This window comes from Haliotis cracherodii, unplaced genomic scaffold (genome assembly GCF_022045235.1).
Source record: "Haliotis cracherodii isolate W230 unplaced genomic scaffold, xgHalCrac1.p SCAF_5, whole genome shotgun sequence".
Taxonomy (NCBI): Eukaryota; Metazoa; Mollusca; class Gastropoda; order Lepetellida; family Haliotidae; genus Haliotis; species Haliotis cracherodii.
The window spans coordinates 5,503,326-5,517,943 of NW_027266308.1; the positions used below are offsets into that span (position 1 = coordinate 5,503,326).

The 14,618-nt window shown below is 39.9% G+C and overlaps 1 protein-coding gene across 1 annotated transcript in view; it reads right to left on the reverse strand.

Annotated features, from left to right (window-relative positions):
• Positions 1–14,618, reverse strand: part of LOC139442783 (ERO1-like protein beta) — a 49,197-nt gene that overhangs the window by 19,047 nt on the left and 15,532 nt on the right. The window contains exons 4-8 of the mRNA XM_071223674.1: positions 13,767–13,814; positions 5,882–5,955; positions 5,315–5,388; positions 1,774–1,894; positions 1,445–1,488 (exon numbers count right to left, since the gene is read on the reverse strand). Of these exons, the coding sequence (XP_071079775.1) occupies positions 1,445–1,488; positions 1,774–1,894; positions 5,315–5,388; positions 5,882–5,955; positions 13,767–13,814 (361 nt within the window). The remainder of the gene's footprint in view (positions 1–1,444; positions 1,489–1,773; positions 1,895–5,314; positions 5,389–5,881; positions 5,956–13,766; positions 13,815–14,618) is intronic.

The following is a 14,618-nucleotide window of genomic DNA, read 5'->3' on the forward strand; positions in this document are numbered from 1 at the left end:
TAAACACTAGGCTACCCGACCGCCCCTCTTTATAAGGAACATCTGATGGTTCACCTGATGAAGGAGTAAGTATATACTCCAAAATGTTGTGCTCCTCATAATAAAGAAGTTGATCTTCATAAATTCTCTTTCTTTTATGTATCACTTCTAAATGCCATTCAAAGACTGCATATTCATAATTACACCTAAATTCCCAGCACATTTAACAGGGCTTCTGGTTTGAGATACATTTTTGAAAGTTTTGCAACTCTGGTGGCAGTGATGATATCGAGAATGTAACAAAGATGTCAGATGCTACAAGGAAGCTGGTTGAACTCTCATCATCCCGATGGAAAGCAATTCCCAAACCACAAATGTGTGATTCAAACTGTCAAACTAAAGCAACATAACCCTAAATTTTGATAGAAATGTAAAGTTGGAACATAAAGGCTTGTCAAAATAAATGTCTTGTTTCTCAGGACCCACCACCCCCAAAAGTTTGCCCCACCCTAATAAACTTTTTTCAGATTTCATTTCTTGCACCATATTCCAACTTTTTGCACGTCATGCCATTCATAGTGAGGCAGTGACCTTCACCCTTGTCACCATGACCCAGCTCTCCAAACAAATGGTACATTTGAATCAAGTTTACTTGTTTAGACTTGTAAGCTACTAAAAGATAAAAGATAAAAGATAAAAAAAATCTTCCCTTCCTACCAATTTTGAAGTCATGAGAAACAAGAATTTTTTACCGGCCTAAGATAACTATCATCTCCCTGGTCTGATTTTTTATGTGAGAAAATACAAAGAAATACGCCTCCCATGGAACTTACTAGGTCTAACTAACTGATGAAAACCTAGCAGACAAAGAATGTGGTGACAGTGAAACAAAATCAACTCTTTTTAACTATAAAAACAAACAACATCATCATCAAAATTCTTCAGAATCTCCGTTTACAATTCCACAAATGAAAGGAAGGTGTTACTGTTTGATTGTTACAACTATTATTTTCATTAAATAAGCATTATAGGATTGCCATGCAAGATACTTATGGAACTAACAAAATAATTAGGGTGATCTAGATTACTAAAAAGCTGCGTCCACCCATTACTCAGAGGGTTAGATATACATATTTGAAAATAAAGGAAAAAATTTCTTATAATTTTAAAACAAATCAATTAACCCCTGATTACATTTTTAAAAATAAACAATTAAAATGCAAGGGTTTGTCAAGACAGTGTTTTTCAATGTTACTAAAGTTAAACTTCAAAGACAACGTGAGACACAATCAATATGTCAATACACAATCAATATACAGTTATAATCTTCATTGGCATAATACAAACCTCCTCTGACAGAAACGATCAAATGTTGCCCCTAAAACCATCTAAATCAATAAGACCAAGTACTCAAAAATTTCAACAAATGACATGTTTAGTATTGACATGTTTAAGAGATACTCACTTGCAAGTTTGTTGTTTGGGCCATATCCATATTTAGACTGAGGCCTGATAAAAAACAATAAAATTGACATTAAACATTAGAATTAAACCACATGGGAAGCAAATAATATCTTCAAGTGGCATTATAGAACTGTACCAACAGTGGAGACAGTAGACATGGATTTCAAGCCTTATTCTTTCAATGCAATTTGGCAGCATAAATCTCTTCATATTGTATTATCAAAGACAGCCATAATCACATACTTTCATCATTATTAATACATAACCCTAGTTTGCATGAAAGGGGCGGGGCCATGACCTATTAAAGGTTTCCCAATATTCTTCACTCACTTGAAACAGTTTTCTTCATAAATGGTTCTCCAGATCCTTTGAGGGGATGCTCCCTTGTACCCCGTGTACCTCTCGGGGTTTAACCTCAGATCCACATACTCCAGGCCCGCAGAGTTCTCATCTGCAAATACAGATATGTCACATTGTGGCCATAAAGGGGGGATAACACAACCTATAACATGGTGGCATGGTCAGAGAGGGGAATAACACAACCTGTAACATGGTGGCATGGTCAGATAGGGGAATAACACAACCTGTAACATGGTGGCATGGTCAGGGAGGGGAATAACACAACCTGTAACATGGTGGCATGGTCAGATAGGGGAATAACACAACCTGTAACATGGTGGCATGGTCAGATAGGGGAATAACACAACCTGTAACATGGTGGCATGGTCAGAGAGGGGAATAACACAACCTGTAACATGGTGGCATGGTCAGATAGGGGAATAACACAACCTGTAACATGGTGGCATGGTCAGAGAGGGGAATAACACAACCTGTAACATGGTGGCATGGTCAGATAGGGGAATAACACAACCTGTAGCATGGTGGCATGGTCAGAGAGGGGAATAACACAACCTGTAGCATGGTGGCATGGTCAGACAGGGGAATAACACAACCTGTAGCATGGTGGCATGGTCAGACAGGGGAATAACACAACCTGTAGCATGGTGGCATGGTCAGAGAGGGGGAATAACACAACCTGTAGCATGGTGGCATGGTCAGACAGGGGAATAACACAACCTGTAGCATGGCGGCATGGTCAAAGAGGGGAATAACACAACCTGTAGCATGGTGGCATGATCAGAGAGGGGAATAACACAACCTGTAGCATGGCGGCATGGTCAGAGAGGGGAATAACACAACCTGTAGCATGGCGGCATGGTCAAAGAGGGGAATAACACAACCTGTAGCATGGTGGCATGGTCAGAGAGGGGAATAACACAACCTGTAGCATGGCGGCATGGTCAAAGAGGGGAATAACACAACCTGTAGCATGGTGGCATGGTCAGACAGGGGAATAAAACAACCTGTAGCATGGCGGCATGGTCAAAGAGGGGAATAACACAACCTGTAGCATGGTGGCATGGTCAGAGAGGGGAATAACACAACCTGTAGCATGGCGGCATGGTCAAAGAGGGGAATAACACAACCTGTAACATGGTGGCATGGTCAGGGAGGGGAATAACACAACCTGTAGCATGGTGGCATGGTCAGACAGGGGAATAACACAACCTGTAGCATGGTGCATGGTCAAAGAGGGGAATAACACAACCTGTAGCATGGTGGCATGGTCAGAGAGGGGGAATAACACAACCTGTAGCATGGCGGCATGGTCAAAGAGGGGAATAACACAACCTGTAGCATGGTGGCATGGTCAGAGAGGGGAATAACACAACCTGTAACATGGTGGCATGGTCAGAGAGGGGAATAACACAACCTGTAGCATGGCGGCATGGTCAAAGAGGGGAATAACACAACCTGTAACATGGTGGCATGGTCAGGGAGGGGAATAACACAACCTGTAACATGGTGGCAAGGGTGAGTGAGTTGGGTTTAGTTCCGCTTTTAACAGTATTCCAGTTATATCACAGCGTGTCAGCCTAATGTGGGAGGAAAGCCTGAAGTGATGCAGGTCTTAGACGTTTACCACTTCGGTTGAAACCCATGAGCATGGGTATGGTGCTGACAAACCTAGAAACATAATCGGGGCGAACCGAGATTCGAACCCACAATCATACGTTTCTGGCATGCCCAAGGGACACAATTCTGCACAGCGAATAGCGGCGGCTAAGACGACTAGGACACCTGTGCCCACTTGGCTGCCGGGTCATAGAGGGGAATAACACAACCTGTAACATGATGGCATGGTGGGAGAGGGGAATAACACAACCTGTAACATGGTGGCATGGTCACAGAGGGAAATAAAACAACCTGTAACATGGTAGCATGGTCAGAGAGGGAAATAACACAACCCTGTAACATGGTGGCATGGTCATAGAGGGAAATAAAACAACCTGTAACATGGTAGCATGGTCAGACAGGGGAATAACACAACCTGTAACATGGTGGCATGGTCATAGAGGGAAATAAAACAACCTGTAACATGGTGGCATGGTCAGAGAGGGGAATAACACAACCTGTAACATGGTGGCATGGTCATAGAGGGAAATAAAACAACCTGTAACATGGTGGCATGGTCAGAGAGGGGAATAACACAACCTGTAACATGATGGCATGGTCATAGAGGGAAATAAAACAACCTGTAACATGGTGGCATGGTCAGGGAGGGGAATAACACAACCTGTAACATGGTAGCATGGTCATAGAGGGGAATAACACAACCTGTAACCTGGTGGCATGGTCAGAGAGGGGGATAACACAACCTGTAACATGGTGGCATGGTCAGAGAGGGGAATAACACAACCTGTAACATGGTGGCATGGTCAGAGAGGGGAATAACACAACCTGTAACATGGTGGCATGGTCATAGAGGGGAATAACACAACCTGTAACATGGTGGCATGGTCAGAGAGGGGAATAACACAACCTGTAACATGGTGGCATGGTCATAGAGGGGAATAACACAACCTGTAACATGGTGGCATGGTCATAGAGGGAAATAAAACAACCTGTAACATGGTGGCATGGTCAGAGAGGGGAATAACACAACCTGTAACATGGTGGCATGGTCAGAGAGGGGAATAACACAACCTGTAACATGGTGGCATGGTCAGGGAGGGGAATAACACAACCTGTAACATGGTGGCATGGTCATAGAGAGGAATAACACAACCTGTAACATGGTGGCATGGTCAGAGAGGGGAATAACACAACCTGTAACATGGTGGCATGGTCATAGAGAGGAATAACACAACCTGTAACATGGTGGCATGATCAGGGAGGGGAATAACACAACCTGTAACATGGTAACATGGTCAGAGAGGGGAATAACACAACCTGTAACATGGTGGCATGGGCATAGAGGGGAATAACACAACCTATACCATTGTGCCATGGTCATAGAGGGGAATAACACAACCTGTAACATAGTGGCATGGTCAGAGAGGGGAATAACACAACCTGTAACCTGGCGGCATGGGCATAGAGGGGAATAACACAACCTGTACTACTGTGCCATGGTCATAGAGAGGAATAACACAACCTGTAACATAGTGGCATGGTCATAGAGGGGAATAACACAACCTGTAACATGGTGGCATGGCCATACAAGGGGAACAACACCAACACAATCTTTCAAAGCAAACTGTAAATAATTATACCAGACGAGGAGAACCTATGGCGTGTAACCATGACAACATGAGCCAAAATTCACACGTTCAGCATAATCGGAGTACAATCACACCCAATACACACAGTGACACAAGGCCACACATTATCAGTGCATTGTAACACACTGATTACTAGTCAGCTTTTACGACCAGTATGGTGTGTTTGTGACCTATTCAGCGCTATAACACATCAATACCCACTGGGCCTTATTCTACATTATTCCAGGAACCTTAGCACCACACACCATCAATGTCACAGAACAGGTCTTGGGACTCGTCATGTTCTGTCCAGTTCTTGAACGCCTCCTTGCTCTCAGCACTGCAAAGAATATAATTGCCATTATACAATGGAAAAAAAGATATTATTCACAACAGGGACTACCCAGATACCTCTAATATTTAGGCCATCTTCTTCCCTGCCTCCCTCACTGCCAAACACAGCGCCTTACATAACTGTTCCCATTCCAACCAAACATTTATGTTTAATGTTAGCTTGTTTTTTTGTTTATTGTTTAACGCCTCAGTCAGAAATATGAAACCTATATGATGGCTGCCTGTAGATAATGTCTGGACCGAAAATCCAGTGATTGATATTGTGAACAACGATCCACAACCTGGGGTATGATGGCACTCAATCATATCACAAAGTCCGACCGGCCTACCCATTTGAATGCCTCTCATGACAATCACAGGCTGGTGGGGGACCCACTAGCAGCATGACAGTCATAGTGATTAAACACCTAGTGAAAACAACCCTTGATCGAAGTGTGTTTTGTTTAAAAAAAGCTAAGAATCAGAAGGCCACACTGAACCTGATGGTGGTGTCCAAGGCACTGAGTTCTCTCTCCTCTGCACATGAATGTACCTCTTGAGCCTTCTCTGCATACTGTAACAGAAACATGGCGCTGCTATATATGAGTGAGTGAGTTGGGTTTTGACCAGTCCAAAATTAGCTGTGGGAAATGGCGTCAGTGTTCAGCACCACAACATTATAACTTGCACATAAGTTTGGTTTAACGCCGCTTTTAACAGTATTCCAGTTATATCGCGGCATGTCAGCTTAATGTGGGAGGAAAGCCCGAAGTGATGCAGGTCTCAGACATTTACCACTTCGGTGAAACCTACAAGGACAGGTATGTTGCTGACAAACCTAGAAACATAATCATGTACATGATGTATGCATATTACACGACATAAGTGAGCGAGTGAGTATGGTTTTACGCCCCTTTTAGCAATACTCCACCGGGGGACACCAGAAATGGGTTTCACACATTGTACCCATGTCAGGAATCAAACCCGGGTCTCTGGCTTGACGAGCGAACTCTTTACCCACTAGGCTACCCGACCGCCCCTTCCACGACATAAAATAATGCAGGTTCTGATTATTAAAAATTGACAGATACATATACATAGAGAATCTCATCTGAGTGTCTTTTGATATCAAATATATCAACATGAGTTGATGAAAGTGGAAAACTCTGACGCTTGTCAAGGTTTTTTTTCCACTTTTATCAACGAGTGTTGATATATTTGATATCAAAAGACATGAGGGAGAGATTTTATTTATCATCATTCTTCCAACTTTTTCAGTTTGTACAGTAATAAGTAGTGTTTTAAGTGTAAAAAGTACTGCTAACAGCTTCAGTAGCAGAGCTATTAGTGATGTCATTTGATTGTGCCATCATGGTAACCAATGACGTCACAATGTAGATATCACTTGATCTCACCCAAGACACATCTCCATTGGGAGCCAGTTTTGGAGGATAAAACCAGTTTAAAACTATTCTTGTATTATGACACATGATTCAGAACAGAATTGCGGTAGGGAGAATTTTCCTTCTTTAGAAAGTAACAATTCTATAAAAAGAAACTTGATTTTAATCTGGTACCTGTAGTTTGAAGTATGAATATTCAGACATAAGGACATTATGACAACGGCTAAATTCCCTGCAAATCTGACACTAATATCATGGAATGTTCAGGATGAACAAAACCTTCCAAATGGCATGCTGGTTTTCTTGGGGGAATTAGTCAGCAAAGAGCCGGAGTCACAGGAGACTAATCACAATTTTATTTACAAGAACGATTAACAATGAGCAATTTACAATATCTTAAAAAATAGCTGGGGGTGCCACAGAGAGTCGGTACAACCCCCTGTGCTGTGGGAGAGAGGTCTGCTTGGTTAGAGTGACAAACCCCTTCTACATCACTTACTTACTTACTTACTTTGGAGATTTAACGTATGCTTTCCGACTGCAAGCGTATGTTGCACACGGGCCCAGCCAGGCCATTTAATGTGTTTCCGAAAAGGGGAAAAGTGAGTTTGTGCAACCCAGGAGGGGGGCTTTTGGGGTTGCTTATATAGTAATTTTGAAATTTTGAGATTTGGAATGAATGCCAAGAGTGGGTGGGTGACGAACTAAGGGAGCTGTGTGTGTTGGGTGGTTGTTTGATAAGGTAGTTTTGGTTTTAATATTTTATTTGGGGTTTAAATGCGATTAATTAGTCCTGTTTTAATTAGGTATATGCCTAAGGCTTTGAATTTTTCTAATTTATTTTGTGGATTTAGGATTGATTCTAGTGTAAGTCCGGTTTTAAGATTTAGTGTGGTCAGTAGTGTTGTTCGGTGTGTTTGGTAGTGTGTGCAGTGAATGAGTACGTGTTCTGGTGTTTCTTGTTGTTTGCAATGTGGGCAGTTTCCTGTTGTGTGTAGATGAGCTATTTTACGGTGATTATTTAGTTTGGTGTGGCCTGTTTGTAGTTTAGTAATTATGCTGTCGATTTTTTTGGATGGGTATAGTATTTTTGGTTTATTAAGGTTTTTTTGAGTACTTTCCTGATTTGGCTATTTGAGTTTTGGTATATATTTTGCCATTTTTTGTTGATTTTTTGTTCAGTGACACTGTTGATTTCTGATTTTCAGCTGGGTAAGTTTAAGCTTATTTCTGGGAGTTTAAGGGATAATTTTGCTGCTTTATCTGCCTTTTCATTTCCAAAGATTCCTACGCGGGCGGGGATCCAAATGAACTCTATTTGTTTACCTGCCTTAGTTAAGTTGTTTGTGCTTTTGAGTATTTGATTTATTAGTTTGGGGGTGGTTTTTAGTGTTTTTATTTTTGAGGGCTTGTAGTCCACTGAGGGAGTCGGTTAGGATGAGGATTTTTTGTGTTTTTTAGATTGCTGATTGTGTAGTGCTGAGGCCCTGCTCATTTTTTCGGCCGTGAATATTATATTGGTTGTTTGGGAGTCAGTAAGATTGTGTGTTTTTGGTTGGTTGTGCGATGTGGACCAAGGCTTATATAGCCAAGGTCACCTGACATTTAGTAAGTAATAAATATAAATGTAAACAGTAAATCATCAGCGACATACTTGCACATCCTGTTCAGGATGGCAGACGGTCCATGTACACAAAAATGGGGATTAACAAATAGGATTAGCATCTAATAAATAACAGCAATTAAGTGTTTCAAGGCATACAGATGTCATGGCTCCAGGGTAATGAGCCTTTGCAATTAAATGTTCTTCAGACAATGGGTGTCGTAAATCAGTCGCCATGACACTAAGAACAGAATAACATTTGCAAAATGTCAGAATAGATCAAAATATGAGTTGAAAATTTAACAGTGGTTAGAAATGAAAAAAAAACATATTAGGGGCATTTTTAGGGACGAGGATGTCATGATACACAAGACGTATATTCAAACATGCCTACTATTAGGCTTGAAGTATATTCAAACAGGCCTACTATTAACACAAGTGGAATAAATGACAAAATATCACGTGTGAGTTTCTGACATGCTCAGCTTACACCAGATAAATCATTGGAACCTGTAGGACTGATAGATCGTGAATTTTACATAATACTCTCATGAATATTACAAAACAAACATTGTGCTTCCAGCTGGTTCTATTTCAACACAGTGCATTTGGTCTTTGGAGTATACTTTTTGTTCGAAGAATATTTTCCATGGCTGTTAAAAGTCTTCCTTGAGAGGTTCACCCAATAATGAGAAGCTTGTCTCCACTCTCACATGAACAAATGGGTCATATATATTAGTGAATGTTTCTCCTCTCACCAGAGCAATGTCTCCTAGCTTAAGACTATCAACCATCACTTAATTATCCCCAGTGCACAATGACTAGATCATCAAAGATTCTACCATGACATTTTAGAATCCTGCCTTTTGATGGATCAGAGTGGTATCAAATCTCATTAGGACAATTTTCCTGATGACCCAGGAGGAAAGAATTTCTTTGAAAGCACTTCTTGTCAAACCAGACTGGTAGGCATTTCAAATACTGATTTTATGTAACAATGCTGAATAAACACGATGAACAACCATGCACGGCCTGAATTATTATTATACTATGTATATATTATTATATTATTATATAGTTATACCAAGGTTCCGTCAGTCCGTCCGAAAACTTTGTCTGCACGATTTCTCTGAAACTATTCAGTGGATTCATCTCAAACTTAATACAGTACAATCTGTGTCATATGGAGGGGTGTCATATGGAGGGGTGCAGTCAAAAGAAAAAAATTGTTTTTATTAATTTTCCATTTTTTTAATGAATTTTTCAAACCCTAACATCTGCCAAAAACTTTTTCCGCGAAATTTCTCTTAAACTATTCAGTGGATTCATCTCAAACATAGTACATATAATCGGTGTCATATGGAGGGGTGCAGCCAAAAGAAAAAAATTGTTTTGATCAACTTTCCATTTTTTTATGAAATATTTTAGACAGAAAACCTGGCAAACAACAACTAGACGAATGTATTGTTTAAATTCAGTAATATGTCGAGTTCTATCATAATCATGGAATAACACTAGTGGTATAAGGATACAGCAATACAGTATTGTATAGCAATACGAGGCCCACATTACAATACATCGATTTACAAACCGTGTAAAAAAGAAACTGCTCAACAAACAGCTTATTCAGATTTTCTAGTATTTCCTGGTTAGCTATAAATAGCATAACAGCATAATATTCACAATGTCTTCTAGCCTATGAGACTCTGCCCTGCAATCAAACAATATCCCATCTTGGATCTCGGAAATTTCGAAACATATGATTAATAACATACAATTAATGCATCAGGATACAAATTGTATCGCACCCATAGTATCGGGATAGGTATTGTATTGATACCCTTACGGATCGTTATACCTCTACAAAACACACTTTTGTTTGTTGTTTAAAGCCACACTCAGCAATATCCCAGTCATGTCTGGCCGAGAGAATCCAGTGATTGATATTGTGAGCAAAGATCCATGCCATCAGGGTACAATGACACACAATCTACCAAGACACCAAGCCAGAACACCCAATCCATTAAGTCGCCCCTTGCACGCATAGGTTGCTAGGGCGATCTTTCTTTCGCAAAGTGACATAACTCTCCTTATGCAATGCAGATATATATTGAAGTAGAGTGAGAAAAAAGAACCATATTGATTTGTTTGTGTGGAATTTTTGAATTTTTTGTTATACATTTGGTGTGAGTGAGTGAGTTAATGCTTTACGTCACATCAGCAATATTTTAGCCATATCGTGACGAGTTATACAATATGAAAACATAAAAGACTCAAATTAAAAATGAGCTTTATCTGTTGTAATCATCAGACCACTGTCAAAAACAAATTTAATTTCATTGTCTGAAAAAATATTCTTTTCAAAGAATCACAATACACATTTGCCATATTAATATCTATATATTACTGATCACAACTGGGATCAAATCAGGGTAATTTGCCACCAATCATTCTGACAATCTTTGTATACACCATACACCAACAATATTACAAAAACCAAAACGGATTTCAGAGATTCCCATCTCTTATATTTTGATTACCGTATTCGACGTAATAAGCGCCCCGCTCTATCAAGCGCCCACGTCGACATTTGCTAAGATATTGGCTAATGAACAATCCCAATTAGCTCCCCTTCCGATTGATCAATGTACACAAGACTTATTTATTCGCGTATAATACGCACTCGTGTGTTATATGCACCCATAATTATGGGCATTTAATTCTGGAAAAATATATCCATCGTACATAAACATTTCAGGCTGTCAGCATAAACCATGAAATTTATCTTTCAACTCTGTTTTTTTCACCAAAATAACATTCTAATAAGAGCCCCCTATTTCTAATTTTGAGAGCGCCCTGGGCGCTTATCACGTCGAATACGGTATATCATATTTGAAAATTATACTACCTGTAGATGACATAATTTGTCAGCACCTGTTTCTTTCACAAGTTCTTGAATTGTTTTTATCGCTGTTACAAAATTCATGGTTATATTATCATACCTGCTACCATGCTAGTAATTTAGGTTTAAATGATATTTAATTTATCAAATATACCTGATACACATTCAAAGCCTCTTATTTCCATTCTACAATGTCTACCATACGAAAATGACATTAGGTTTATTTCTTAACATCATTTTTAACAAAAGAAATAGAATACATCCAAGTAAGTTTGCCCAAATCATTAACAGTATTTTAGTCTGTGCCAGAAACGTCCACTTCTACTACCGGTAACCAAAATTTTCTGCTTGCTTTTTAGTTAGTTAGAGCATGCTCAGTCAATACATTGACTTTCTTAGCTGAGAAGAACAACACATTTCACTAGACTCAGAGTTTGACTCCTGGCAGAAGTTGCAAATGTATTCAGTATATTTCTCTCCCATCTTATTCTACACCTTCTACGTCCTTCAAGACAATCACTGGACAAACACAGCTGTCTTCCAACACCCATCTGTCCTGGCAGGTAAGTCATGCAGAGTTGATATAAGACACCCTGTCTAACAAAAGCACCTGTCACTTTTACACAGTTTATATCTGAGTACGGCCATGTGGCAGAGATAGGTGCCGTGTTGGTTGTTATCCAGATACATAGATCTCACTTGCCAGTAAATCAATATTCACAATTGGCTGAGTGTCACACCATCTCGCACGTCTAGAGACAGTGTACTCAATGCATAATGCATGTTGCATATCTTGCGTATACTACTAAAAAATGTTTAAAAAAAACACCTGATTTTTTTCATACAACTAGTTATTGTATTCGATGTAATAAGCGCCCAGGGCACTCTCAAAATGAGAAATATGGGGCTCTTTTTAGAATAGAGTTGAAAGACCGTAAATGTCCTGGTTTATGCTGAGAGCCTGAAATGTTTATAGACTACAGATATATTTTTCCAGAATTTAACACAAGTGCGTATTATACACAAATAAATATGTCTTGTGTACATTGATCAATCAGAAGGGGTGGTAATTGGGATTGTTCACTAGCCAGTATATTAACAAATATCGTGGGCGCTTATTAGAGCAGGGCTCTTATTAGGTCGAATACAGTATTCTGTCATGCCCTCTTCTTTAACTTGTTGTGAGATGTATACACAAGATGGATATTAATATTATTGTGAAAGACTTGATTTGTGTTTGGTACTGAATTATTTGATATCTTCTTCAATTGTTATGAAGTGATTCGTTTGTTTGTTAAATGTTTGTTTAATGCCGCATACGGCAATATTCCAGCTATATGTCAGCGGTCTGTAAGTAATCGAATCTGGACCAGACAATCCAGTGATTGACAACATGAGCATTGATCCACGCAATTGGGATACGATCAACCAAGTCAGCGAGCCTGACCACAGATCCCGTTAGTTGCCTTTTACGACAAGCATAGTCGCCTTTCGCGGCAAGCATAGGTAGCTGAAGATCTTTACGGGCCTGTTATGAAGTGGGTGAGTGAAAGCTGTTTACATCTCTGTGAAGTGAATGAGTGAAAGCTGTTTATATCTCTATGAAGTGAGTGAGTGAAAGCTGTTTACATCTCTGTGAAGTGAATGAGTGAAAGCTGTTTACATCTCTGTGAAGTGAGTGAGTGAAAGCTGTTTACATCTCTGTGAAGTGAGTAAGTGAAAGCTGTTTACATGTCTGTGAAGTGAGTGAGTGAAAGCTGTTTACATCTCTATGAAGTGAGTGAGTGAAAGCTGTTTACATCTCTATGAAGTGAGTGAGAGAAAGCTGTTTACATCTCTATGACACCATGTGGTCTGTAAATATGAGTTAAACAAACCAGTGATTGGCATGAGTGAGTGAGTGAGTGAGTGAGAGTATGGTTTTACACCACTTTTAGCAATATTTAGGAATATATCTAGCAATATTCTAGCAATATCACAATGGGCTTCACATATTGTACCCATGTGGGTCATCAAACTCGGGCCTTCGGCGTGATGAGAGAACACTTTAACCACTAGGCTACCCCATCGCCCCCATTGGCAGCATGAACAGTGATGTCAGCCAGGTCACACGTTGCAACCACCCAATCCTCTAAACTCAAGCATGGGGTACTAAGGTCCATTCTGGAACCTCAGCAATCATAAAATATTTGTGCTGAATTTGATCATATTGATTAATTCACTTTTAAAAGGAAACAGGCTGGACACTTGCCTGTGATCTTCCAACATCTAGCGTTCCTGCACTACAGCAGAAAAATATTTTCACGAAAAATGATGTTGCTGACAGGATGTGCACAATCCACACCAAGGTCTGATGACACGCAATAAGAATAGTCAACCCAATCCTCAGTTCAGCCATTTTGGTTCTACATGAACGTGGCCTACAACATCACTCAACTTGCTACCACTACTTCCACTACAACCAGTGGGGGACTTACCTTGTTTTCTTTCCCGTTCCCATTTTTAAGTGCTGGAGGCACCTCATCCTGAAACCAAACAATTCAGTTTAATTGAATTTAAAATTCTTTTTGGTCATAATGAATGGGAAGGACTAGTATCCAATAAATACATTAATGCCGAGATGAGTCATTCACTGTTTTATAACACCTGGAAATCACCTGCTTGCATGTTTACCGACATTGGATATACAATTGATTACAAAACAATGTTTTTTATTAACCCATGTTTCTGCAATGTTTGCATTATTTTGGAAGGCTGTGTCATTAATCAGTGGATGCGATCTGTCTGCTTCTAAAACTACCTAAAAGCCTAAATGAGAAAATGGGGTTTAATTTGTCATGTCATTTTAATATGACTGGAATGTCCAACATAATGCGGGTTCTACCACTCTGGTGAGAACCACGACTACAGGTATGGTGCAGATAAACCAAGAATCATAATCAGTGAGTGAGTGAGTGAGTGAGTGAGTGAGTGAGTGAGTGAGTGGGAGGGAGGGAGGGAGGGAGGATGGGTGGTGAGTGAGTGAGTGAGTAATGAGTAAACCAATGTCAGGAATCGAACCCGGGTCTTCAGAGTGACAAGCGAACGCTTTAACCATTAGGCTACCTGACTGCCCCGAACCCATTATAAACAGATCCTGGTATGACAAAGGGATGCAACCCTGAACAGTGAAGTGTGACAGGAACATCCATTAGTTTAGGGAATCTAATGCACATCAAAGTAAATAAAGGTCTTCAGAAAGATCTGAATGTTGATTCAATGAATACAAGATTCAATGACATTTCAACAATTACAATGAATATTGATTTTTGTGATGGAAAAATGTTATA